Source organism: Arachis stenosperma, chromosome 1, assembly GCF_014773155.1.
Source record: "Arachis stenosperma cultivar V10309 chromosome 1, arast.V10309.gnm1.PFL2, whole genome shotgun sequence".
NCBI classification, from domain to species: Eukaryota; Viridiplantae; Streptophyta; class Magnoliopsida; order Fabales; family Fabaceae; genus Arachis; species Arachis stenosperma.
The window spans coordinates 131,863,147-131,888,598 of record NC_080377.1 but is presented as its reverse complement, the minus strand read 5'-3'; the positions used below and the strand labels follow the sequence as shown (position 1 = coordinate 131,888,598).

The 25,452-nt window shown below is 33.8% G+C and overlaps 3 protein-coding genes across 3 annotated transcripts; all 3 read right to left on the bottom strand.

Annotated features, from left to right (window-relative positions):
* Positions 1–432: 432 nt before the first annotated feature.
* Positions 433–1,182, bottom strand: LOC130935078 (putative F-box protein At1g67623). Its single transcript, XM_057864643.1, has one exon. It carries the CDS (start codon positions 1,180–1,182, stop codon positions 433–435), a length of 750 nt encoding a protein of 249 aa, XP_057720626.1.
* A 2,282-nt stretch (positions 1,183–3,464) lies between these two features.
* Positions 3,465–5,907, bottom strand: LOC130961553 (calcium sensing receptor, chloroplastic). The gene is made up of 6 exons (XM_057887498.1): positions 5,514–5,907; positions 5,086–5,331; positions 4,330–4,522; positions 4,120–4,261; positions 3,918–4,049; positions 3,465–3,829 (listed from the first exon to the last, which is right to left on the bottom strand). The coding sequence occupies exons 1-6, from the start codon at positions 5,778–5,780 to the stop codon at positions 3,589–3,591; spliced, it is 1,221 nt and encodes a 406-aa protein (XP_057743481.1). The 5' UTR covers positions 5,781–5,907; the 3' UTR covers positions 3,465–3,588.
* A 13,891-nt stretch (positions 5,908–19,798) lies between these two features.
* Positions 19,799–25,166, bottom strand: LOC130945077 (uncharacterized). The gene is made up of 9 exons (XM_057873745.1): positions 24,727–25,166; positions 22,181–22,719; positions 21,911–22,098; positions 21,744–21,824; positions 21,515–21,601; positions 20,981–21,113; positions 20,781–20,852; positions 20,210–20,365; positions 19,799–20,095 (listed from the first exon to the last, which is right to left on the bottom strand). The coding sequence occupies exons 1-9, from the start codon at positions 25,164–25,166 to the stop codon at positions 19,962–19,964; spliced, it is 1,830 nt and encodes a 609-aa protein (XP_057729728.1). The 3' UTR covers positions 19,799–19,961.
* Positions 25,167–25,452: the final 286 nt, after the last annotated feature.

Below are 25,452 nucleotides of genomic sequence, written 5' to 3'. Positions count from 1 at the left end.
AAAGATATTAAAAAAACATTTTTATATAATAAATAAATAAAAAATATTTTTATATTATTATACACAAACATAATTAATAAATAAAAAAATCTTTTTATATGAGATATCTAAATATAAAATTATTTTTATATTTTCTTATAAAATTCTTTTAAAAAAATAACTCAAACAAAAAGTTTTTTTTAAGAACTTCCCCCAAACAAACTCTATAACTTGTGGTTATGTTTAATTCATAGTTCAACCTCCATATAGTCTTTAAATATTTTGTTTAACTCATTTATCTTAGAAAAAAAATAATACAAGCAATTAACAGAAGCATATATTGCCGTTAGAATAATATAACTTCCAAAATCTTGTAATATAAGATAACTAATACAAAAAATAAAAATTAAAGAACCCATGATGAATTATATAGTTAGAACTAATTGATATTCATCAATCCATAAAAGCTAAGAACTTTAACTCGTAATCCCATCTACAATATTCACACGAGTCAATAAAAATATCATCGTCGTCATCATCATGTAATGTCCATCGTTCTTTCTTCACTCTCCACCCTCTGCATGTGTTCTTGAAGGGACATAAAGGTAATTTTCTATTTACCCAACTAATAATCATTCCATTATTTTTCCACATTATTATTCTAACGAATTCTTCTACCTTTTTCCTTGTTCTTACAATACACTTAGATTCTCTCAAGAAACGCAAATGCCGTAACCCTAATTCTATCAATTTTTCATCTTGTCTTGATGAATACAACAAGATTATGCCGTACACATATTTTGCTTCTTTATGACCCTCTTTAGCCGCCATATCCAAAAGCCTAAGACCTTCAGCGTTTCCATTCCATAAGCATTCTCGCAACCCTTCTCTATACAAGCTTTCTGTGTTTTGATTTTCCTTGCAACGCTTCAAGAATAACAATTCTTTATCGTTGGAAAACCTTGGAATGAAAGAAAATTTGTCCAGAGAGACTCGCCGATAAACATAGTTATCTTCCACAGCTTCAAGAAGATCCTTACAACTCTTCTTCACGTTGTGGAGGTCAATGATAGAATGAGAGGCTACACTTGCAACTATCTCTACCAATAATTCTTTTGGAAGCGATTTTATGGTTGAAGAAGAGGATGGTTTATTCTTCTTCTTAAAAATTGGTCGTTGCATGTTCTTGTTTATGTTTCTCATTGTTCTGAGTTGTGTGTTTTGGAGTTTATGTTGTGTTCTATTTAATAGATGGTGTAATTATTATTCTTAATTAGAAGTTATGGTAATGGTTTATTTAAAGATAGAATAGTTTTAAAAGGGTTTAGATAGATTTGACAAATAAAAAAAGATTTTTTAAAATATTATGCAAAATAGGAAAGCGATTCTTTCAAAATTTTGTGTTAATTAGATATCAAATTATATTTGTAACGCGTAAAAGCGATGTGCTATACGTCGGTTAGTTGAGGGGAAAAATAATATTTTGGCAAAAAAAAAAAGCATTACATATAGATAACATAAAAAGTAAAAAAGATAACTAAAAAAAACGAAAGATACATATTAACATGATAAAATAATAAAACAGAATGATTCAGAATGATTCAGTCAAGGTAAAATACTAGTTTAAGAATACGTTCAAGAGCTATTGAACGAACAATATATGTATGACAACAAATTAAATGATATAATTATCAATCACCACATATAATGATAATTTGAACGAGTTTCAAATTTGAATTTTAATGGAGATATTTTTAAACCACGTATTTTATAATTAATTTTGTGAAAGAGTTTATAATGTAAAAAAATCAATCGATTATCTTTTATGATTTATTTTATATGAACCATATAAGTGCAGAAAATTAAATAAAGAAATACACTAAGCGAAAGCTAACTTTACTAGAACGAAAGAAAGTAAAGAAAAATCCTATATCATTCTTCGCTAGCTACGTGCCAATCCAAACAAATCAAAATCTATATTCTCATTCAAACTAATCAAAACATAAATTCCACAAAACTAATATATTTTTTAAATTTAGTGTTTATTTGAGTGTCATTAAATCGATAAAAAAAATTTTAATATTTTTTTTAATTTTTTTAATGTATTTAGTAAATTTTATAAAAATAAAAGTACTAAAAAAATTAAAAATATCTTCTTTTAAAAGATATAATTTACATCTTTTTTAAAGTTTTTTCTTTTAAAAAAGATATTTTTTACATAAGAAATAAATAAAAAAAGTACTTTTATCTTATTTTATCGGGATAAGTATTGTTTTGATCCCTAATGTTGATGGTCAGAATCGAAACCGTCCCCAATGTTATATCCGATTTAGAATCATCCTTAATGTTTTTTTTCGTATTCAAATCGTTCTTTTAATTTTTTTTGGACAAAAATACCCTCACCATTACCAGCACAATTACCTCCTCCACCACCACCAACACCACCAACACTAAACCAAAAAGCAAAAACAGATAACAAGAAAGCAGGAAAGCAAGAAAGTAGAAGCAAGAAGCAAGAAGCAGAAGCAGGCGAGATTGCGAGGCAGCGAGGCGGCGGCGGCAATGGCTCGCATCTTCCCTCTCACCAACACCACCAACACTAAACCAAAAAGTAAAAACAGATTACAAGAAAGCAAGAAAGCAGAAGCAAAAAGCAGAAGCAGGCAAGATTGCGAGGCGGCGAGGCGGTGAGGTGGCGAGGTTGTGAGGCGGCAGTGGCTCGCGTCTCCTCATTCTTTTGTTTTATTTTTTTAAAATTTTATAATTTTTTACTAAAAGGACGATTTTAATACAAAAAAATATTAAGGATGATTTTAAGCCAAAAATAACATTGAAAACCGTTTTAATTCGGACTCTCAATGTTAGAGACTAAAATAATACTTATCCTTATTTTATCTAAACATAATGCTTGTTTAGATGCCATTATCTTGATAAACAAATTTTTTTTTTCAATAAAAAATATCTTTTTTTATTTTTTAGTATGTTTGACAAATTTCTAGTAGTAAAAGTAAAAGTACTAAAAAAATAAAAAAAAACATATTTTTTAAAAAGTTACATGATTAATAAATAAAAAAATCTTTTTACATCAGATATTTAAATATAAAATTACTTTTACTTTTGTAAAAAATCTTTTAAAAAAATATCATTTAAAAAAAAAATAATTTTCAAAAATAATACCCAAACAAACTCTTAATTTGATCTCATTTTTAATAGACCACACTTATATTCAGTGATTAAATGAATTCCTTTTAAGGGACTAACTTCAATCGAGTTTTATACATTAAATGTAAATGGAGTTAGTTGTCAAACTGTCACTCTAATTTACATGTTCAAACAGGAATTGAATCTTCTCAATTTTTTTTTCTTTACTTATTTTATCAAATATAATTTTTTAGTATTTAACATTTTTTTCCGCATATTTTTTTTTATCTTGCTTAAAGAATGTATAATAAGTGTACTTTAATTCTAACTAAGACAAAAAGAAATTATAAGGAGCAAAACTAATTATGAGAAAATGATGAAACAAAAAATAAGGAGGACTTGAACATACACAAGAGGTAGATTTGTATTTGCAAATAAAAAAAGAAAAAAGAAAAAAAAAAAAGAGAATCAATCAGCTCCAGGAAGAAGCTTGGCACTTGATTGGGAGGTTGTTCCAAAACCTCTAACAGCTGCAGGGATGACTCTTGATGGAGACAACACCTCTGCAAACGAAGAGAAATAAGAATCTGTTCCTAGTCTACTCTGTAACCACCCTTTGTTCCCCGAGAACCCGTCTGCCACAATCCACGTGTTCTTGAAACCGAGGTTCGTTAATGTTCTTGCTACTATTTTCGCCGAGTCCGAGTACCTAATTTTGCATCCAGCACCAATGGTTAATACTTAATAATCAATTTATATAATGATGTAACTCAAAATGATATAGCAAAGAAACTAACGAGTCCATGATCACAATGTTGGAGCCTTTGTTGATTTTCTTCAAGTAAGAAATCTTCAAAGCTGCTAGTTCAGCTTCCACTTTCTTCACATTCCTAACAAGTCCTCTGAGCTTGCTTGGTAGTTCTTCCAATCTGAGTATCATATTTCAGTTTTGATGCCTTATTCTTAAGGAGGTAAAAATCACATGCTAATTTCACTTACGGAATGGCAATCATTCTGTTTTTCGCACTAGACGGAAGGCGGGGAACACCGGCCTTGTCCTTATCTTTCTCTGACCTAATATCAATCATGAAGTAGTTTTGTGTTGATATCAGATCGAGGGTTTGAGCAGGCGTAAGCTCACCTACAAAGCATGGGAGGAAGCGTATTAGCCGATGGTTTTGCGTAAGAACTTGTTAATGTCAAAGGTACCTTTGTAACCACGGAAGTTGAAGGTGATGGCAGACCAAATTGGAGGAAGTAAGAGGTACGCAATAAAGAGTGCTCCAGCTGTTCCAGCAATCACAGTAGGATCTGAAGAAGATATTGTTTCAACTGTCGCCGAAGCTATTGGCTTCGCGCCTTCAATCACCTTGGTTGTTTGTTGTGCAGTGTCCACGACTGTCTGAAAATTACAGAGAATATCCAGACCAGGTCAAGAAACTTGTTTCTTCAAACATCATTCAAGTTTCTAAAAAATGGTGCAAACTTCTTGAATGGCAAAATACAAAATCCTTAGGGGTCATAATATGATCTATTTCTTTAGATTCGATATTCAGGGTCATAAAGCAGAACCTAGAAGAACTAGTCTAGTTTTCTTTTCCCTTTTCGAAAGTTCTGTTACTACTCTACTTCGAAAGGGGGAGAAAGAGTTTTGGTAGCATCAAATGAATAACACTTCGAAAACCAGAACCCAGAAGAAAATTGAGTATAATTTAATAATGAAATTCCAAAGACATTTAGCAATCTCAATTCTAATCACACTCTTTATAGACCTTATCTCTGAGAAAATTGAGAAATTTTCCAAAGAAGTCCATGCTTTCATAACAGATTAGTATTTAGAAAACACATGCTAAATACAGAAACTAGCACATTGCTGCTTAAACAGGAATCAAATTGAGCACTGCAGAAACTTGCATCAAACATCATGAATCATAATTCAGAATCAAACAAGTGAAATTCTTAAACCTTGGCAGCAGTGATGACAGGTTGGGGATCAACACCAGTGCTTTGGAGTGCTTCTTGTGCCTTCTTGGAAGCTTCAGAGATGGCAGGGGAAGCTATCTTCAAGGCCTCCTCCCCAGCCTGCTGCACAATCGGCATCGCTGCATCGATTCCAGGCTTCAAAGCATTCCCCACAATCTCCAAAACACGCTGTGCCGCATCAAGGAAACTCGAACCCACCACCTGAACCTGATCAATCGTCTTCTCCACCTATTCCACAAATTATAAATTAAAATAGAAACTTTAGCTACTCTGGTGTGCCTGAAATTCAAGAATTAGATCAAATTCATAAACTTTCTGATCTAGTTTTACATAATCATGATGAACAAGGAAACCCTAGGCACAAAAATAAAAACTTTGATTTTGGCAATGTAAAAGGAGGAGTGGCTTACATCGTTGAGAGAAGAGACAATCTGGTCCTTGGGGATGGTGAGAGCTGCTTTGGCTTCATGGGGTGGTGAAAAGAGTGCGAGAAGTGAAATGGTAGTTGAGGTTGGAAGTGTTATGTGTGATGAACGCTTCAACAATGGCAACTTGGAGTTTGAGACTAATGTTGAAGAAGAAGAAGAAGAAGAAGAAGAAGAAGAAGAAGAAGAAGGAGTTGGAATTGGAAGAGAAGGTCTTGGAGTTGCTGAAGCCATGATGGCACTAATCTCCATTGTTGCTCTGCTTTGACTGTGATGAGAGATGTGTGGTTATTAGAAGAGAAAGAAAGAGCATTTGAATGATGATGCTTCTTTCTTCATGGCTTGATGCTGAATTCAAACACTATCATCAACAATCCCACGTGGCAACCCTCTCTTTGGTGGAGATTGGAGAATCAGAAAATAGATTCCAACATGACAACGTCAACTTGCTGTGGACATTGTCATTTACTGTTCATTAATAACATTCCAACCTTTTTTGTGTGATAGGTATGTGTCATTATTATCCTTCATTCATTACTTGCACTGTGTTTGGATTATGTTTATGTATAAAACAAAAATTTGGTACATTGGGCTCTATTACCTGTTTCTTGGAGTTGGGCTTGTGCTCGTTGCTTTGAAATTATGACCATGCCCAAATACCAAAACCAAAAATCACAAAGAAACATATGTAAACATGGCTGGTTGGTTCTATTGTGGGAAAAGAATAATGTGGTCTTTTAAGGACCTGAGAGGTTTTATAATATAAAAGAAGTGTAAGGGTTGATTTGTAAATATTAATTTAGTTGAAAAGCTGTTTTAAAAAAGTTTTTAGGGATAGATTTGCTGATGAATTAGATGACTACTCTAAAAACAAAAACGGAAAAAATGACATCATGTGAGAAACCCTTTACGACCGAACAAGAAAAAGAGCAGCTGCAGGGAGAAGTTGCTTCGACAGAGCTACAAGAAAGGATTATCTTTGACCGCTTGTTGTGACAGCCGAAGGTCGAATTTCAGCACATTGATATCAATATCTCTCTGCTGTGTATTCCATCCACTAGATCCAGTGATTCAAATCCACGAGATTAGTGTAGTTTTTTGCTGTATGAATGTTTGAGCTAAGAATTGGAGAAGCCTATAACGGTAACTCCTAATCTTTAATGAGTGCTCTGTATGTCACCATTCCAACATCATAAGGACATTGTCGATGTACTATCCATGCTTTAGGTTGATGCTAGCTTTAGTATCTTTTATCGTGTACTTCTAATTTAAGTTCAGAAATTTGTTCATTTTAAAAATTCAAGACTGATAACAAGTTCTGTTAAGACTTACAAGGTTAGCACTTTGGATAGCAACAAATCTTTAAAAATTAATTTTCTTTCTTTCATTGAAGCAAACACACGTGTTTGAGGTTGTTTTCCAAAAGCTCTTGTAAACGGTAACTATTCATTATGATTTCTTTTTCATTATTTAAGAAGGAGATACATTAGGCCAAGAATTGGCTTCGCTAAAAAATTGCTTAGAACTAAAAGCTATGTTACTCTATTAGTTATATTGGAAAAATTGCTAACTGTTAAGTTTGATGCATTGGAATTTCTATTTCAATATATTGGACAAGGGTGATAAAACTTATGTATTGGATAAATTTTTAGTTATATTTAGACAAAATTTTTTATCTCAAATTGTCAAAAGTATAACCAATAATTACATTGGAAGTAAAATTGAAGCATGAAATAATGATATATAAGACACTATTTAAGTGGATAAATACAGACACATAATAACAAAAGAATATGCCCTTATCTTCTTCTGATAAATAGAAGACACATCTCGTTTGTTTTTCTTGAAATTAAGATCATATAGATTAAGTTGTTTTCCAAGTAGTAGTAATGGTTGATAGTGGTGACCAATTTTAAAGGTCTTTTCAAAGTGTTGAGGCAACACATTTGGTTAATAAGAAGTCTTCATGGTACAAACTTCTTGTTTTTATTGGTGTCCATGAAAATTTTTTCAATTGAGGTAATCTCATACAAAAGTTATAAAAACTCTCAACTTTACAAGTTTAGGTTTAAAATCGATCAAATTTATGATTCTACAAATAAACTTTTACATGTTTGAGTTTTATTATTGAAGTTTATGTATGTAACATGTATAATTTCGTCCTAGCATAATTAGTAGAGTAATTAGCTATAAGTAGAAATAAATTAAATAGTAGTTAGAAGAGTTATGATGGATTATGATGAGAAATGAAATTTAAGTCTCACTTTCTTAAATTTTCTTTCAAATGCTTTGAATTTGCATTGGCTTTTTGTTTACTCTAATTTAGCTAAAGATTCTGAGTATGCTTTTTGTAACAGCCCAGACCACCCGCTAGTACGATATTGTCCGCTTTGGCACACAAGGCCTCACGATTTTGTCTTTGACGATAGGGATAATAGCCGAAACCCCCTACATTCAACCGTCAAAACACGTCATGTTAGGGAGAGGTATCCACACCCTTATAAGGCATGCTTCATTCCCCTTCCCAATCGATGTGGGACCTTACAATCCACCCCTCTAAGGGAGCCTAGCGCCTTCGCTGGCACATCGATCCGGGATCCGACTTTGATACCATTTGTAACAGTCCAGACCATCCACTAGCACGATATTGTCCACTTTGGCACACAAGGCCTCACGGTTTTGCCTTTGACGATAGAGATAATAGCCGAAGCCCCCCACACTCAACCGTCAAAACGCGTCATGCTAGAGAGAGGTATCCACACCTTATAAGGCATGCTTCGTTCCCCTTCCCAACCGATGTGGGACCTTACACTTTTAGCATTCAACAAAATCATGAGTTTCTTAAGTATCTTTGATCAGTGAATTCCGAATCCGAACAATGTTCCTTGCTTGCAATGAAGGAAAATCAAATGAAAAGAAAGAGAATGACAAAATGGGGTTCTGATTTTGTATGTCCGTGGACAAATTAAACTTGTCTAATAATATGTAAATATTTTATTATGACACATATTTAAAACTCTTAATTTAGATGTAACTCATTGTTGAGTAACGCTATCCAACCATAGTAATATATTTCATTTTATTTTAATTGTGAATTTGTATTAAAATAAAGTTTTTTACCTATTTTATTCTTAGTTGATAAGTAATATTTGTTTGTGGATAGTGTTAAATAACATAACAACTTGTGATTTATGATGATGGCTCCAACGCCTTCCCCTTTCCTTTTATAAAAAAAACAAGATTGATAAGGCATTAGATTGTTTAGATCAATTTATGTCGTCTTATCTTTTTTTCTTATCTTTGGATTTTTTTATTTCAGATTTGATAATATCGAACAACCAAGAAGATAATTCTTAGTGGTTTGGGATTTGGCGAGTAATGATAGAGGGGACCAAGGAGGTTTCATCTAATTTTCAGGAGAATGTCATTCCAGAGGTAAGCATATCATCGTAAAGTTAATGGAAATTCAAGAAAAAGTAATTTTTAGGACAACCTCTTGGCATCAGCTATGTATTATTATGGTAATAGATTATTTCAGGTGGAAGAGGGCCCGATGACAAATGAGACCTTTGTTGTAGAGACAAAATTTGTTCCGATTGGTGCTAGTCAAGCAGACGATCAAAGAGATGTCATCGTTCTCGATGGAATAGGTTCATTTGGTGCAATTGATTTTGATGCATTGCGAGATGGGGAGATTATGATGATAGAGTTTTTGGATTTGAAAGCTGCTTATGACTTCTATAACGAATACGGTCGAATTAAAGGTTTTTTTCATAAGGTGGTCGAAGGTAGGGTGCTGCAAGAAGGCAGAATCTAAGGGAGACATTATATGAAAATTTTTTGTGTACTTGCGACAAGGTGAACGAGATGCAAAGCATGTTCATAGATCTAATAGGAAGATAGATCCTAGACCAGTAATGCGATGCGGGTGTAATGCGCGGATAAAAGTCCATGTTGACTTGAGGAACGGGCAATGGTACGTGGAGTTCTTCTCCGATGAACATAACCATGACATGTTGGAGGCATGGTTTAGAGGAATGATGCGGTCTCACTGGACAATAAAAACAGGGGATTTACACTAGATTAATACAATTAGAAGCTTTGGCTTCTGAGTTCTGACAATATTTCGGGCTTTTGCAAACCAAAGTGGTTGATTTGAGATGGTTGGGTTTGAGGTGAAAGACATCTATAATGCAATTGAGAAGCAAAGAAAAGCTGGAGCCAGTGACACAGATAATGCACTAAAGTATTTACAAATATTTAAGAGTCGTGACCTTTGTATGTTTTGGAAGTATTCGTTGGATGAACAGCGGAGGCTCCACAATATATTTTGGTGTGATGGCACAAGTCAGTACGATTTCATTGTTTTCGAAGATGTATGTTATGGGGTTTGATGCGACGTATGCAAGGAATAAGTACAAATGTCCCCTTGTGATATTTTATGGAGTGGATTACCATATGCGCACTATTGTGTTTAGATGCGCAGTTCACTTGAAAGAATGGGAGAAAAGCTTTGTGTGGTTGCCTCAGGCATTTTTGGATGCCATGAAAGGAAAGGCTCCTAAGTCCATTATTATTGACGGTGATCAAGCCATGAAGAGTGCAATCAAAGTTGTATTTCCAGAAATGCATGATAGGTTGTGCAGTTGGCACTTTTTACGCAATGTGACCACTCGAGTAGATATTCTATGATTTTTTTTTACCAAGTTTCGTCTTTGTTTAATGGGGATTTGGAGGTCGATGACTTTGAAGATATATGAATAATGCAGTTTAAGAATTTGGGTTGCAACAAATTCATGGAACAAGGATATGTATGAGAAAAAATATATGTGGTCAAATGCCCACATTAGGGGTAAGTTCTTTGCTGTGCTTAAGACAACATTAAGGTGTGAGACGCTAAATATGCAGATAGGAAAGTTTATACACAATGGCTATAACTTGAGAGAATTTATTGAGCATTTCCAACAATATTTAGAATTCATGCGTAGGAGAGTAGTGGTTGCTGATTACAAATATGTTTATGAAGATCCGGTTGTGAAAACAAGATTGGAGGAGTTAGAGCAGTTTGTAGCAATAGTATACACACGACAGGTCTTGTCTTACTTCAGGAGGTGTTATTACTAGCTAGCAATGTCAGAGTAGTTTCTTTAAAGAAGACAAACACGTGTACATTGTTTGAGCTGGCCATGTATTGCGAAGGTAGATCATGAAATGTTTCTTGAGGCAAGATGGATGACAAATTTAGATGCTCTTGCTTGCGCATGAAATTCTTTGGAATCTCCTGTGTGCACATAGTTGGTGTGCTTGTTAGACTTAATATGGTTGTTATTTCAGATAGTCTTATACGGAGTCGTTGGACAAAGAAGGCAAAACAACCGCCGATGAATAACCATGTTTTTAGTGGAGAGATTCCTGATGCAACCTATATGAGTATGCATGCGGCAATACTTGATGACTGTAGAGAACTAGTGAAACTATCTTGTAGTTACTTTGAGGATTACTTCGAGGTGAAGACCAAAATAGCTAATGAACGTGAAGCGTTAAAAGAAAATTAAAGATCTAGAAAAGGTTGGCCACCACTGCCGAGTGCAGGGGCGATGATGCGTCCGTACATGATCCTCTGAGAACCAGGCATAAAGGGTGTGGTTGTCATGTTGTGATTGCTCGTGGGAGGTATCAGTGTGTTCAACGATGCAGAAAGTGTGGCAATGCAGGCCATAATGCTCGTAGATGCGTCGGCGGGAATGGTGACAACACCACGCATGAATTAAATGTCTTGGGATCATCGCACAACATGGACGAATCACAAGAAGCTGAGGCTATGCAACTGAAGGAATACGATGGTCTAAGCTTCTAAATGAGTGTGAAGAGGTATTAACTTATGTTGTATTATTGTTTATTGTTGTCTAAATTTCATTGTGTGCTTTGGATAATTAGTATTTGTTGTGGTGTTAGTTAAAAAAAGAGTGGGTTGGGTTGTGGTTATTAGTTATATGTGTAGTTCCATTAGACTAAAATTGAGTTTTTTTCCTCCAATTTTGTTGTGCATTTGCAGAATTGCTGCCAAAGGACTATAGCAAACAAGCAGTCCCTTGTCAAATGGCTATCCATGATACCTAGATCACCACAAGAGAATCCTGAGGCTAATTATAGAGTAGTGTAATATTACGCATTTGATGTACCCACTATAATGTTATTATTGTCCATGCTTACTTTGATGGTAATGTGCTGATATACTTGATACATATTTTAATATTTATTTGGGTTTATTCTATGAAGAATGAACTATACAACTTTGCTTTGTTGATGTTAATGGTAATTTGTGTGCATCATTTTAATCATGGACCCTTTGATTTTTTATTTTCGTAGCAATTAAAGTGAAAAAATATCCTGTTTGTGTGTATAAGTGTAAGAGTGATAATAATTTGATGTGTTTTAGAAAAAATTTAAATATAGATTCCCAAATGAATTTGTTTAAATATATTTGTGTTAAATTATGCAGGCCTTTATTGGTCCCATCCTTGGGTTACAAATATTATTCTTTTAACAGTGCTGATGTTATGTGACTCTGATGCTTGATCCAGTTGTGTGAATTGGATATATTGATAAGCAAAAAGACTAGATCCATTATGTCATGCATGTCTCATAATGTGATCACAAACTAGTATAACATGTAGATATTAATATTTAGCATTAGTAGTTGTTGATAATAGTCCTCACAACAACAATGACATATGCATAGTTAACATGGAATAAATTCCAAAACCTACATGTGCACTTGCATGCTAAGGATCCCTTGACATAGTTCAGTCAATTTAGATGACCATCATGGATGTTGAAACTGTATTGGGGTAACAAAAAAATGGATATCTAATTTGGCACTAATATTGTTCATGGACCATGCTAGCATAGGGTACACTAATAATATTAATCTTCTACTAATATATGGCAGTAACCAAAATATTAAAAATTCATAATAGACAGACATAAGTAGGTTCCTAGGGCATGCATATAAGGTGATCATGGCAAGATTTCTCTTGTAGTCCTTCGAGAATTTCAGTCAATCAGGGACCGCTGAAAAAATTCATCTCTCATTTCATTGAAGTGCTCCGTAGCCAACGCAAGCACAATGTCCATCATTATCTTGTCAGCTATCCATTCAATGTTGTCCTGAAAAAGTGAGTGACAAATTAAGATAATATTAGATTTACTTATGCCATCTCTGGTAGGCTTAGATAATGCGAAGACAAAAAAAATTAAAAGGAAGAAAATATTTTGCTGCTCAACATGGTTTAGAGTAAACAACTACTCCATTTGGAGCCAAAAAAGCATCCACAGTTTGTCATAATAGCTACATAGATAATCCTATTATAGAGCCTATCATGATGCAATGAAGATAATATTAATAAAAGGTCAGCAACTGTCAGAATGACTTACCAATTGTTCATATTTGGAACCCCAAGGATAAAGTTTGGGTGCCATTCAGCTAGAGGTGGTCTCCTGTCTAAACCATTCAGGTCAGGAAACAAGACCTTCATCACCTTATCTAGTTCCGTTGCCTACAGATAAAGCATAGAAGAAGACCATAAAAAATGTTGATGTGCTCATAATAACAGAATAGAGACACTTGGTAATGCCAAGAGAAAAAATATCATTTACATAATCTCAGTAAAGCCCAACTACGACTCAAATCATTGAAAGCATGATAATATAAAAAAAAATAGTGACCCGAAGATATAACGGTTACAAGTATTATCCAAAGAGAATGAAGGTAGCCCAACAACAACACAGATTCTTGTACAAAAAAATAAGTCATAAAGCGATTGAAATAGGCCTGTGATATTTAGAAGAAAACTACCATATCCAATCAATACAGGATAAAAAAAAGCAGCAGTATGAAAGCTTTCAAAAACTAATTCGAAGAAAAACTAAATCACATTCAACTCATTTAATTACTAAATAGCTCTAGAACCAAAATACAAAAAAAAATTTACAACACCTTTGCATGCATGCAAGAATATAAGTCACCATATTAAAAATCCAACCAAATAGCTCATACAAGGTCAGATTAACCATAATATTTGTTGTTGTGGTCATAGTGGCAGAATAGAGACACTTAAAAAATTTACATGAGTCAAGTAAAGCCTAGTTATGGCCCAAATTATTGAAAATATGGATAATACAAAAAATAAATGAAACAGTGGCATGCAAATATAAGAGCTACAAGAATTATGGTCCAAATACAAAGAATGCAACCCAATAGTAACACAAATTCTTGTTCCCAAATAAATGCATAAAGCGATCTAAACATGCCTATAATATTAAGAAGAAAACTATCACATTCAAAAAATAAAAAGATAAAAAAATCAGCCATGTAAAAGCTTTCAAATGCTAAAAAAAGGCCAAACTAAATCCCATTCAACTCATTTAATTACCTAAATAGCTTCACAGCCAAAACACAAAAAAAGATGTTCACAACAAATTTGTATGCTTACAAAAATATAAGTCAACATATTAACAATCCAAAACTAAGTAACTCATACGAGGTCATATTAACCACATCCGAAGCATTATGAACCCTCCCTATATGGGTTTCAAGTGTTAGAAAACTATCAAACATCCTTGTCTTTTCATTTGGAATGTCCATTATCATAAAATAGTAGTGGCTTTTTTTTAGGGTTTCAGCACATCTTTTATTTGAACATAAATATGAAAAATAGATATGACAATCATGTGAGAACGTATCAACATGATGTAAACATAAAAATCAATCAAATCCATATGAGGTATACTTACATATTTTAGAGAAGTTGGTTTGGGGAAATAATCATCGGCATAATATGTGATAACATGCTCTTCGTCGATCTCTAGGTCTAGTATGAAGTCCTATAAGAAAGGAGCAAAACAAAATTTATTCATTTGTGTCCAAAATATGAATATTAGGTAGGCTTTGAACTGAATAATCACTCATAGAAAAAATGACTGGGAGGGACCACACGATGCATTCATGAATTTGAGCTTGTGTCCATGCAGTTTTATAAGACATGAGTTCCATGACAAAATCTGATGGATCATTCCCTGGCAAAAGGAGGGAGAATGTTTCACGATCCATACTATAAGATCCTCTCTTGAAAAGAATCTTATTCGAACTCAATGAAGCACCAAATAAGTAGGCCACTATCTGAGCCTCCTCAAGGCTATACCACATTGCCTTCGTAATCTTGAAGTTCAAACAGATGAACTGTTAAGACATGGAATGCGCTATTAGGGTTCGGATAATGGAGGAAGATAAGCACCAAATAGTCCATATTCAATGTTTCTTACCGGCAGAAACATAACTCCCACAGTAACACAGCTCAACTTCAGCAGTGGTTCTCGCGTTGGCTTGCGCATCTTACCACTCCTCTTTATATCCTCTGTAGAGCGTTGAGCAATATTTGCAATCTTCGAAGGTTTTGGTGTTCCAAGTAAGGATGGTGCACAGCAACCAATACTCTCACCAAGCCCAACCTGGATAAGTTGAAAACAAAACGAACCTCTACATTAACGAGGGTTGAGTTTAAAACAGATTCATAGAGAATGCGTAAATATAATTACCATTACTTTACCCCTCATTTGTGGAGGGATGTAGGTGGAATGTATCGGGGCAGATACTGTAGCACCTGAATAGGAACCTTTGGTGCCGAACGTGTTGAACGTGCAGGTCTGATCTTGATGAATAATAGAACCCAAGATAATGGTATTCTTGTTCCAGTTGCCAAAGAGCCCAGAATGTAGCAAAGGTTCCATAGGGGGTATGGTGTCACCCACAAATTAGTCAACTGGCTTTTCAAGGATGTAGACCTCCTTCTCATCTCTTGCAACCAAAATGGCAATGTTCTTTCCACTGATGATGTCATCATCATCAACAACGATGACATTAGAGGCGGCGTTGTGAGAATTGCTCGGTTGTCAATCTTTCTATCCAAATATTTTCAGTGATTAGTCAACCAAACCGAGGGTTCTTTTCAGGTCGCCAGCAATAGCTTCGACTTGCTCGGTGCCCTGCTCGTAAGTCTATTTATGAGGAACATATTATCATTTCGGTAAGTTAGTTATGCTAATATCAGAACTAAAATATGGTTATGTAACTCAGGACTTTTGTCAATTGGATTTACCTAAAGAACCTTGAACAGATTCTTGGCAAGATCTTTCATAGTTTCATTCAGGACCTTCAACACAGCAGAAACATCAATATTCTGAAAAAACAACACAAATTCACACATTAATGTCATATGACTAGAATATTACGATGTAAAATAAATGAAAATGAGCAGCAAGGAGCAATGTATCGTAGTAGAAACTTGGTGTTCTCCCACAGCCTTCACTTGCTCATCAGCATCCATGATAGGGGGAACCAGATCTGTGAAGAGATATTAAGCAACAGAAGTACTTTCTGAATTGTGTGAATGGTAAGGCATAATCCTACGTAAAGGGGTAGTGAAGGGTAGTCTTATAAAGTGAGTGAATAGAGGTAATGAGTGAAATTTTTTAGGCCATGTCATAGGATGGCGTTCTGGGAAAAGATGAAGCATAATAGCTAGCTTAATCTCCTTTCTGGTCTGTAGTAGGAAATCTAACTATTAAACCATCTTGCATCTTTGGTAAGAATGGAAAAATCTTAGAATGACCTTCACATCTTCTATTTTCCTAACCTGTTAACACCCTACTTGACCTATGTGAATGAGACATTCTTCAACATCTTCTGTTCTCCTAACCTGCCAACACCCTACTTGACCTACGTGAGTGAGACATGATGGTGTCACTAATCATCCACAACACTCAAAAATCAATATATATATATATATATATATATATATATATATATATATATATATATATATATATATATATATATACCCGTGTTTTATAAAAATTTTAAATTCACGTGTTTGCATATCTTGTGTTATATCGTATCGTGTCTCGTGTTCGTATCAATATTCATACATTATAGGTCAAGAAGAACAAAATTGTTTGTACTTTTTGTTCAAATTGAAAAAAATAATATTTTTTAAATGCAAATAATTTAGATGTAGTTCCCTTTTGACAAAACGTGTTGAGATGAATCTTAGTAGTTGAGTATCAGGCCTTCCATCAAAGAGTATGATTATGTAGTTGATATAAGCGCATCAGGTTGTGTTTTTTTATGTTTTTATATAAAAAATTTTTATTTATAATGCTTAATTATGGAATGTTTTGGCATTTAAATTATATATTGTTTTGATTCATTTGATTTGATAAATTTTATAATAAATAATAAAAAAAAGTAAAAAAATATAAAATAAGCTCATAAAAAGTAAAAAAAAATTTTGGATACACTTTAAAATTTTAGACCACACTTTTAAAAACGTGGTCCATAAAGTATAAACACACACTCGAGCAGTTTATATGGCATTTTATACGCTTGGGAGAAGGAGAATGGGCGTGTAGAATGAAAATGCCTTGCATGCAATTAGAATTATTAAGGACAAGTTAAATTGATAAATTTTACTCTTTTTAACCTAAAAATTATAGTAAAATATGAATTTATTAGGGTCTAACTGTATCTCTCGGATTTTTTAAATTTCAAGAGTATAAAATCCGAAAAGTCAGCTTACTACGATACTAGATAAAAAGTTAGTTCACTATGAAAGTCAGCTTACTGTAACTCTAGATAAAGAATTAGTTTACTATGAATTTAAAGTAAAGTATTGTTTTTGTCCTCAACGTTTGGGGTAACTCCTAAAGTTGTTTCTAACGTTTCAATCGTCTTATTTAAAAACTGATTTAATGATGTCCTGCCGTTAAAAATCAGTTTACTATAAATCTAGAGTAAAGTATTATTTTTTAATCACATCTAAGTAAATTACACTTAATCATATTACTTTCATTTCAAATAAATTAATTTTTTTTATAATTTTACTCTTAAAGATTTTTAGTTATCATGAAATATTTGTAGAATGACTAGTATATAAACTTACAAAAAAGAAAAAAAATAATATACAATAAAATATAAATTATATTTTTTGTCTCTAATGTATCAAAATTCTTTAAAATTATAAAAAAATAAATTTATTTAAAATGAAAGTATTGTGATTAATTGTAATTTATTTAGATATAATTAAAAAATAATCGAATACTATGTACAGTAAAAAAATTAATATTATTGAAAGATAAAATTAAATTAAAATTTATTTTTATGTATCGTTTTTGTTACTAATGTTTTCGTCCTATTTAAATTCCTAACGTTTCAAAATCGTCTCAATTTTGTCCCGCCGTCAATTTGTTAACAGATCCCTAACAGTAGGGACAACATTGAGTCAATTTTAAAACGTTAGGGACTTAAATAAGACGATTGAGACAACTTTAAAACTTACCCCAAACGTTGAGGAAAAAAACGATACTTTACTCATAAATCTAAATTGTTACACATACAATTTTCTCTCTCTGCTCTAACTCTCGTGCTCTCTCTCAAAAGGAAAGCAAGCGTTTTTAAATTATTAACAAGCTTTTGCTTGCAATAAATTTTTAAGAAGAAAAATGAAGTTGTGCTGTTCCAAGTGTTTTAAAAATATTAGTGTGAATATGTGTTTTTAATAATCCACGTCTAATTCTGGAGAATTTTCATCAAAGCCATTTCGCTTAAGGGTACGGGGATAATAAATTCTTAATGACAATGCCTAGTACCATCAGTGATAAATTTGTTCTATATTCTAATTTAGTTGTCTATATATTTTATTTGTATCTAAAATAGTTAAAATATTATTTCGGAAGTCCATTTTCCAACAGTAAAAAAATTGCATCCTCCTCGAAAGAATCTTGTTCCTCTTCATCTTGAAGTAAAATTGCCTCTAAAATTTTCTCTACCAACCTTAGAATATTGTATGAAATTGAACATACGTTATAGCCCAAAAGTAAAGCGTCAACTTCAAATAAAGAAATTGAACCTACTTTGGTCATGATTGAAGAGACGAATATTGTATATTCTTCATTTCTTCAGTTAGACCATCAGTTATACGAAATGTGGTCTTCAAGAAAAAAATTATAACCAATTCCAGGAACAAACATCAACTATGGTTCGGATTTTCCAAAGATAATCTAAAGTACTTAATCCTTGCTTCTTCATTGATTTCAGTGGAGTCTTTAGCTGCTAGATCTTAATGTTGGAAATTTTGGAAAAGTAATCTTTGATTGTCTCCCAAACTTCATAAGCAAAATTTTATTCAAGCATACGATTCTTGAATGAAGAATCCAAGGAAGTGAGAAGCCAAGTCATAAGAGAATGATTCTTGAGCTTCTACTCCTTGTATTTTGCAGATTTTGTGCCTGCAAGTTTTGCTTTACCACTATCAAATTGAGGTGGATGGAACTTTAATTATCTTTGTCTAAATGATCGCCAACATCATTTGCATAAATTGCATGTAAGGCCAATTGATGCTATGTCTTGTATGATGCTTCATCGAGCTTCTCCAAGAATAAGAGTAGTGAAGGTCTTTGATTGTGACTGAAAAGGAATGAGTCATGGATCATGAACTTAGCTCTATGATGCCATGCATGAATGGCTAGTGGAGTAGTGTGTTTGTGTAAGAATAGAAACAAAAAACAAAGAAAATAAAATATTGGATTGAATTGATACTTCAATGTTACAATATCGCGAGCCTTTTAGACTTATATAAGCACTTAAGAATACATAAACACGCATTACAGCTAGACAGTAACTAATCCTAATTGATTCAGATTAAGAATTTACTTAGCGATTCTTGAATCATGGACTTTCTTGATCTCTACATTTGTTTATGATAACAGGACAAGACAAGACACGAAGAACAAAACATAAAGGACAGAGACACAAAATTTTATGTTCTAGTATTATGTTTGGTAATAAATTAGAATAAATTATAAAAATCCAATTTATTCTCATTTTTTTCTATTCAAAAAATTTGAAGCAAAAAAAAATAATAATGAAAAATTAACCAGAATAATAAAAGAAAAAATAAAAAATAAGTTGTATTCCTTATTAGTATCTCTGTATCCTTCCTATCAGGATGGACACAAAATACACTGATTCAGTGTCTCTAAACACAATGTCTCTATCCATATTTTCTCTGTCAAACAAGATTTTGTGTCTCTGTAATCAAACGCAGCCTAAGTAACTGATGTACTAGCCTTATTTCCATTAATTATATATTATATATATATATGATAGATAATAGATAGAATACAACGACAACAATGAATTTATTTATTTTTCATGCATGTTTATCGTAGCTAAAAAATACAAAGATTATACTTCTCCTTTTTCGGTAATGTGACGAACATTGAAGAGAAGGGGGGGGGGGGGGGGGGACTTTTTTTCTCTTGTTCTAATATTGCAAAATTGAGCTGCCTTTAGAAATAGAATAGGATTTAATTATATTATTTTCCAAAACCAAACCACCTTGCTAAGAAGGAGGTGTTTTTCCCGCGAAAATTGGATTCCTTTTCAACACGTGCTGGCGCTGGTGCTGATACTGGAGCAGGAGATCGTGAAGGTGGCGTAATAAGTTTGGCTGTAACCATCAAAATTTAAAAGTGATGTCATATTTATTTATGTTTGGAACTGTATATATATATATACACTAATAACACTATTACGGGAAATGAAGATAGAGTGAAAATTGAACCTGTTCTTGGTGAAACCATGTTACTTTTGACGCTTTTTGTGTCGCTGGAATTCGTTTTTGTACTTGACAACATGGTTTCTCTGTCAGATATAGACTTAGAGCTTGATTTTCTTTCTCGAAATTTATGCTCCATGTTTCCTTCGCTGTTCTTGCCACCTATAATTACCAATAGTAAGGATAATAATGCTCTAATTCTTAAAGACCACCACAAAATAATCTTATATAAGTTACAACTATATTTATAGAAAAAGTATCCTGTGAACATATATGTACATATACAGATATTACTTGGATATTCCGTTAACTCACATAGTCACATACATATATATCATCATATACTTTTGAAAATACAGAAACTTGCGGCTATCACCATTATTATATTAACGGGCAACTACTTTGTAGTCTTTGCTTATTCCATATGGAATTTGTTGATTAATCTTCGAGTTGCTTTAACAAAATTAAGGTTCTATATTATGATGATGTCTTCTTCATATTACACAATTGGCAATAAGAAAATTTAAAATGCTGCAAACCATATATATGTATGGAGAAGTCATTGAGAGAAACTTACTTTGATCATAAGGTTTCCCATAGTTAAAGTTCAAAGCTTCCACAAAAGAAGTAGATTTTTGGTCTTGTAGCACTTGAAGGAACCAAAGATACATGGAAAACAAAATCAAATACATCAAAATTTGATTATCAATAAATTATATATAACTATGTAAGTCAGCTTCAATATTATTATGGAAAAACAAATAAAATGAACCTCACATTGATCAAATAGAGCATATCTGTAGTTTGGGGGTGAGCGAACCAATAGCAATTGAACTGCTTCTGCATCTCTTGTCATTGATACGGATGCAGAAGCCTTTAGATTCTGTGTGTCTAGTAGAATTCCAGCTAGCTGCAAAATAATATATAAGCAGAGAGAATAATAATGTAATACAACCAAACAAGTCCTTCCTAACAAGATAAATTATATTTTTTGTCCTTAATATTTGTAATTTTTTTAAAAAATACTCCTAATATTTAATTTCATTTAATTTTACTCATAATATTTCGAACATTCAATTGTGTCCCTAATACTTTTAATTTATATCAAAATTATCCTCAGAAGTCCATCTAAAATATTAGGAACAAAATTAAAAATGTCTAGCCATAATTTTGATATAAATTGAAAATATTATGCACAAAATTGAATAAAACTAAATGTTAAAAAATATTTTTGAGAAAAATCACAAACATGAAAGAACAAAAAAACCTATTTTATCTTTTATAATATTTGAGAAACATTAAATTTTATACCAATAGTTTCTTTAGTACAGAGTTTTGAAGCAGATCATAGGCATCTTCACAATAATTATCCGTGAGAATGGTGCACTGAGATCCAACCTAGATCAATAACAATACAAGGCAGAAAATGAACGAATCAATTAAAAGTAAAATTGAAACCATCCTTGCATTATACTGGAATAACAATTGTTTATTATTGTTGCATCTAGTTTTTTCTAATTGATGAAGTATTTAATGCTACCTCGCCGGTAGTGGTTAGGATATCTTTTCCAACCACGAGGACAGTCACTTGGCCAGTCACCAAAAGGTTTTCCATGTCCACCTGCAAACAAGGTTCAGCTACCTTCCTTACTATATCAGCAAAGTAATCAAAATTCAATAGTCAAAACGCATCCGACTTAAGGTAACCTCATCAGCGAAAAGCAATGCAGAAGCATCAAGACCAGAATGGTGAAACAGCCATGCAGCTTGCCTCAGCTTCAACATGGAGCTTCGCTTCACGTTCATCACTGGCACCACCACACCACTCCCCTTCTCCCTCTCCCTGTACCCCAACAGCCAAGCATGGCAAATCGCAGCCACCATCGATGCAGTACCTGCACCACAACCACACATCATCACCAATAACCAACAAACAAGAAGGAAGAAATCAAAACAAAAACATGTAACAGTCTTAACTGTTCGAAGGCCCAGAAAGAATGACTTTGGCATTTGCATGAATCTCTCCGCTGGAGATTTTCTTGAACAGATCCCTCTGCTCTTTGAGGAAACCGTTGAGGCTATAATTATCATCTTCTTGCTGGCTTACTTCATCTCCTTTTGCGACATACCTGGACGCGATCTTCTCCAGCGAGCAAGTTGAAGACGATATGGTTCTCCGGTGAGCAGACTCAACGAGATTCCTTGGCGGAGACAGAGGCAGAGACTCCGCAGGAGTAGACTTGAAGGTTGGGCGGGAAGGGGATTGGATCCCCTGCGGCTGAGGTGCAGGGGAGCTTGGTTCCGTTTGGAAGCGGGACCTCCGCTGAAGATGCTGGCGTGGAGGGCAAGCTGAATTTTGTGTGGGCTTGAGGATGTTGGAGAACCATCTGCGGACTTCCGCAGCAGGGGATCCGTCCTCCTCCCAAGAATGATTAGTAAAGGTGTCTGATTTGTTGCGACTGTGTTTAGCTGATTTTGTTAGTATCTCGTTACTCACCCCTTCCCCTCCTCTCAACCTGTTTCACATTCTAGTAATTATCCAATAATCAACAATGCTTTTTATCATGATGCTAATTGGTCAATAAAAATATTTTTATATTAAATTTTAATAAAAAATCGAACCAAACCACATTTCGAATACTCGCATGTACATAAAAAAACCAAAATTTAGTTAATCGATTAAAAAATTATAACTACATCATAATTAACCAAATTGATTTTTAACGGCTTAACTAAAACCAAAACCAAATTAATTTCAAAACCTCTACTCTTCGCCGCTGGAGTTCTCCTCTGTACGCCACCGTCAACAGTTCTTCTCCTCTGCCTCTCGCCGGAGCTCGCCGGTGGTTCGTCGGACCTCTGCCTCTTCGAGTTCACTTTGATTCGCGACTCTGTCTCTCTGCCTCGACCTCCCATTCTTGCCGCCGGAGTATCTCTCTTTTTCGGTTCTCTTCTTCTTTCGTCGGTGGCTCGCCGGAGCTCATCGATTGAGATAAGCCTCCTCCTTGCCCTTGGTTCTGCCATTAGTACATTCTGGGTTCTAAGTTTTCTCCTGAGTTTTGTTATCTGGGTTTTTTCTATTTTGTTGATTTGTTCTGTTTTGTTCTGTCAAAGAACTTCTGACTTCTGAGTTTTCTTCTATTTTTTTCAAACTGAACCTTTAGTTTTGGATGTGCTTTTCGAATCATTGCATAACTCAGTTTCAGGAAAGATGAAAAGGTGCGGAATTTTAAAATCTCTCAGTATTTAACTCTTCATTTCAATGGATCCTGCTGTAAGTTCACTGTGGTTCACTTTTTGATTGGTTAGGACTTAATTAATTTGTATGAATTGAATGGAGAATTGTTGTTCTGGCTGCTGCATTATGCTGTGTTTCTGAGTTCTGTGTTTCTGAATTCTCTATCCTAATGTTTTGAATTTGATAGGATCATAAAGAGAACATAGTGATGATAGGGTCACAGCTTTTTCCTTTGCTGTGTAAATAGATTGTGTTTGTTGTTTGTATATTGAATTAGTAAAGAAACAGATATGAGAAAAACTGTACTTGGTTAATTATATAGGTACTTCGTGAATGGGTCAAATAGCTATATTTCAATTTGACTTGCTCAATTTGATAAGTGAGGAATGTTGGGTTGCAAATTTGGAAAGGAAACAATTTGGATACCTGACTTGAAGAGAGGCAGGGACTAAGAACTAACCAACTCGCAAAGTAGATAATGGAGGAAGAGGAGCAGCTTAAAATAAGTTTCAAATCAGTATCAGTTATGAATTATTATTAATATTCCATGTGTAATAGGTTAAAATTAAGGCGATAAAGTTCAGCATATCATAGGAGAAATGTTGCTTGTGAAAGAATTGAGATTGAGAAGCATTATTTGTTTCACTTGCTTTTACCTAAGAGTCTAGAACGTGTATTGATATTCGCTGTGTCCAATTCCTACCTTGTTGTGCTGTCATGAAAATATATTTTGCTTTAATTTCCTCTTTAGTAGTAGATGTGGACTTAATTATTAGATTTGTGTCTAATTTTCAAGCTGTTTTGTAAAATTTGTGTAGTGGGTGATTAGCTTTTGAATGAGGCTTTCGTTCTTGGTCTCAGATTATTAGCCAATGAGAACAATGACTAGAACTTGTGATGATTTGTGTACTGGGCAATTTACAAGGTGACTATATAAGATACAAAAGTGTGTTGTCACATTATATATTCAAAATAATAGAGCATCTGAATTATGTATATAAATGGGCAAGAAGATTTGATCGTTAAGAAAAGTTTCCATAGGATCCATGTGTCTTTAAAAGCTTTATCTGTAACTCCTTTGATGTTTTTTCATCATAATATCTACATATTTATTTTTATGAAACAAGATCATGAGAATTCTAGAAAAATTCACAAATGTGTAGTATAATCAATAATATCAATAGAAAGTATTGATCTATTGACATTTTTGGTGTAGCTATGTTTTTGATAGTATCTTTATACCAAAACTATTATAACCATTGAGTTAATATTAGCATTATATTACCTTCTTGCAGACCTAGTTCTTGAGAGATTATTATCTCTGGTGGGATCCAAGGAAGGAATAAGAGATGCGCCTGGTTGTGAATTATTGTTGGAAGGCGATGCAAACCTCGGAGAGCCAGAAAGGCAGCGACGTGCAGGCGAATCAGACCTTGTGGGAGAAGAAGACACGATCCTTCGCGCCTCTTGTAACCACTCTTGAGTCAACCTCGCACTGTTACTTCTTGTGCTATCATCAAACCCAACATCGTCCTCATCGTCCAAAACAACACTGCTACCACCAGTGAAGTCATAGTTCTTCTTGTAAATGTCAGCAGCCCCAAAAAACATGTCGTTCATGAAATCCGTGAGGTCCGGTGCTGGTTCTGCCTTTCGCCGCGTCTCTATCATCCTCTTTTGTAGGCTCACACCACCTTTGCTTTCTCTATTAAATCTTCGCTCCATATCACTCAATCTCTCTGATGTAATCAAGGATAGTTATAGTCTTATATATAGATATATGTAGCGAACTCAATTAATATTGAGAAGTTGGGGAGATGGGGTTAAAGGAATATATAGCTATATTAAGGATATTGTGATGATGGGTACAAACATTCTCAACATTGTAGCTGGATGCATAGAAAACATCAGTTTGACTTTGCATGTAATAAGAATTTTGGCCGGCGTACGTTGTGGCCATGGTTCCTGTCTTGTTCTTGGAGTGTTTGTCCGTGTTTCATACAATGCATTC

Bases quoted from the DNA above. Each gene is read 5' to 3' on its own strand.
- LOC130935078 (XM_057864643.1), bottom strand. From the start codon at position 1,182: ATGAGAAACATAAACAAGAACATGCAACGACCAATTTTTAAGAAGAAG.
- LOC130961553 (XM_057887498.1), bottom strand. From the start codon at position 5,780: ATGGAGATTAGTGCCATCATGGCTTCAGCAACTCCAAGACCTTCTCTT. The intron at 5,332-5,513 runs GTAAGCCACTCC...TTTGTGGAATAG, and splicing joins TTGTCTCTTCTCTCAACGAT to GTGGAGAAGACGATTGATCA. The intron at 4,050-4,119 runs GTAAGTGAAATT...TATGATACTCAG, and splicing joins AACAGAATGATTGCCATTCC to ATTGGAAGAACTACCAAGCA.
- LOC130945077 (XM_057873745.1), bottom strand. From the start codon at position 25,166: ATGGAGCGAAGATTTAATAGAGAAAGCAAAGGTGGTGTGAGCCTACAA. The intron at 21,825-21,910 runs GTTACCTTAAGT...CCTTGTTTGCAG, and splicing joins CATTGCTTTTCGCTGATGAG to GTGGACATGGAAAACCTTTT. The intron at 20,366-20,780 runs GTAAGTTTCTCT...TGGTAATTATAG, and splicing joins TGGGAAACCTTATGATCAAA to GTGGCAAGAACAGCGAAGGA.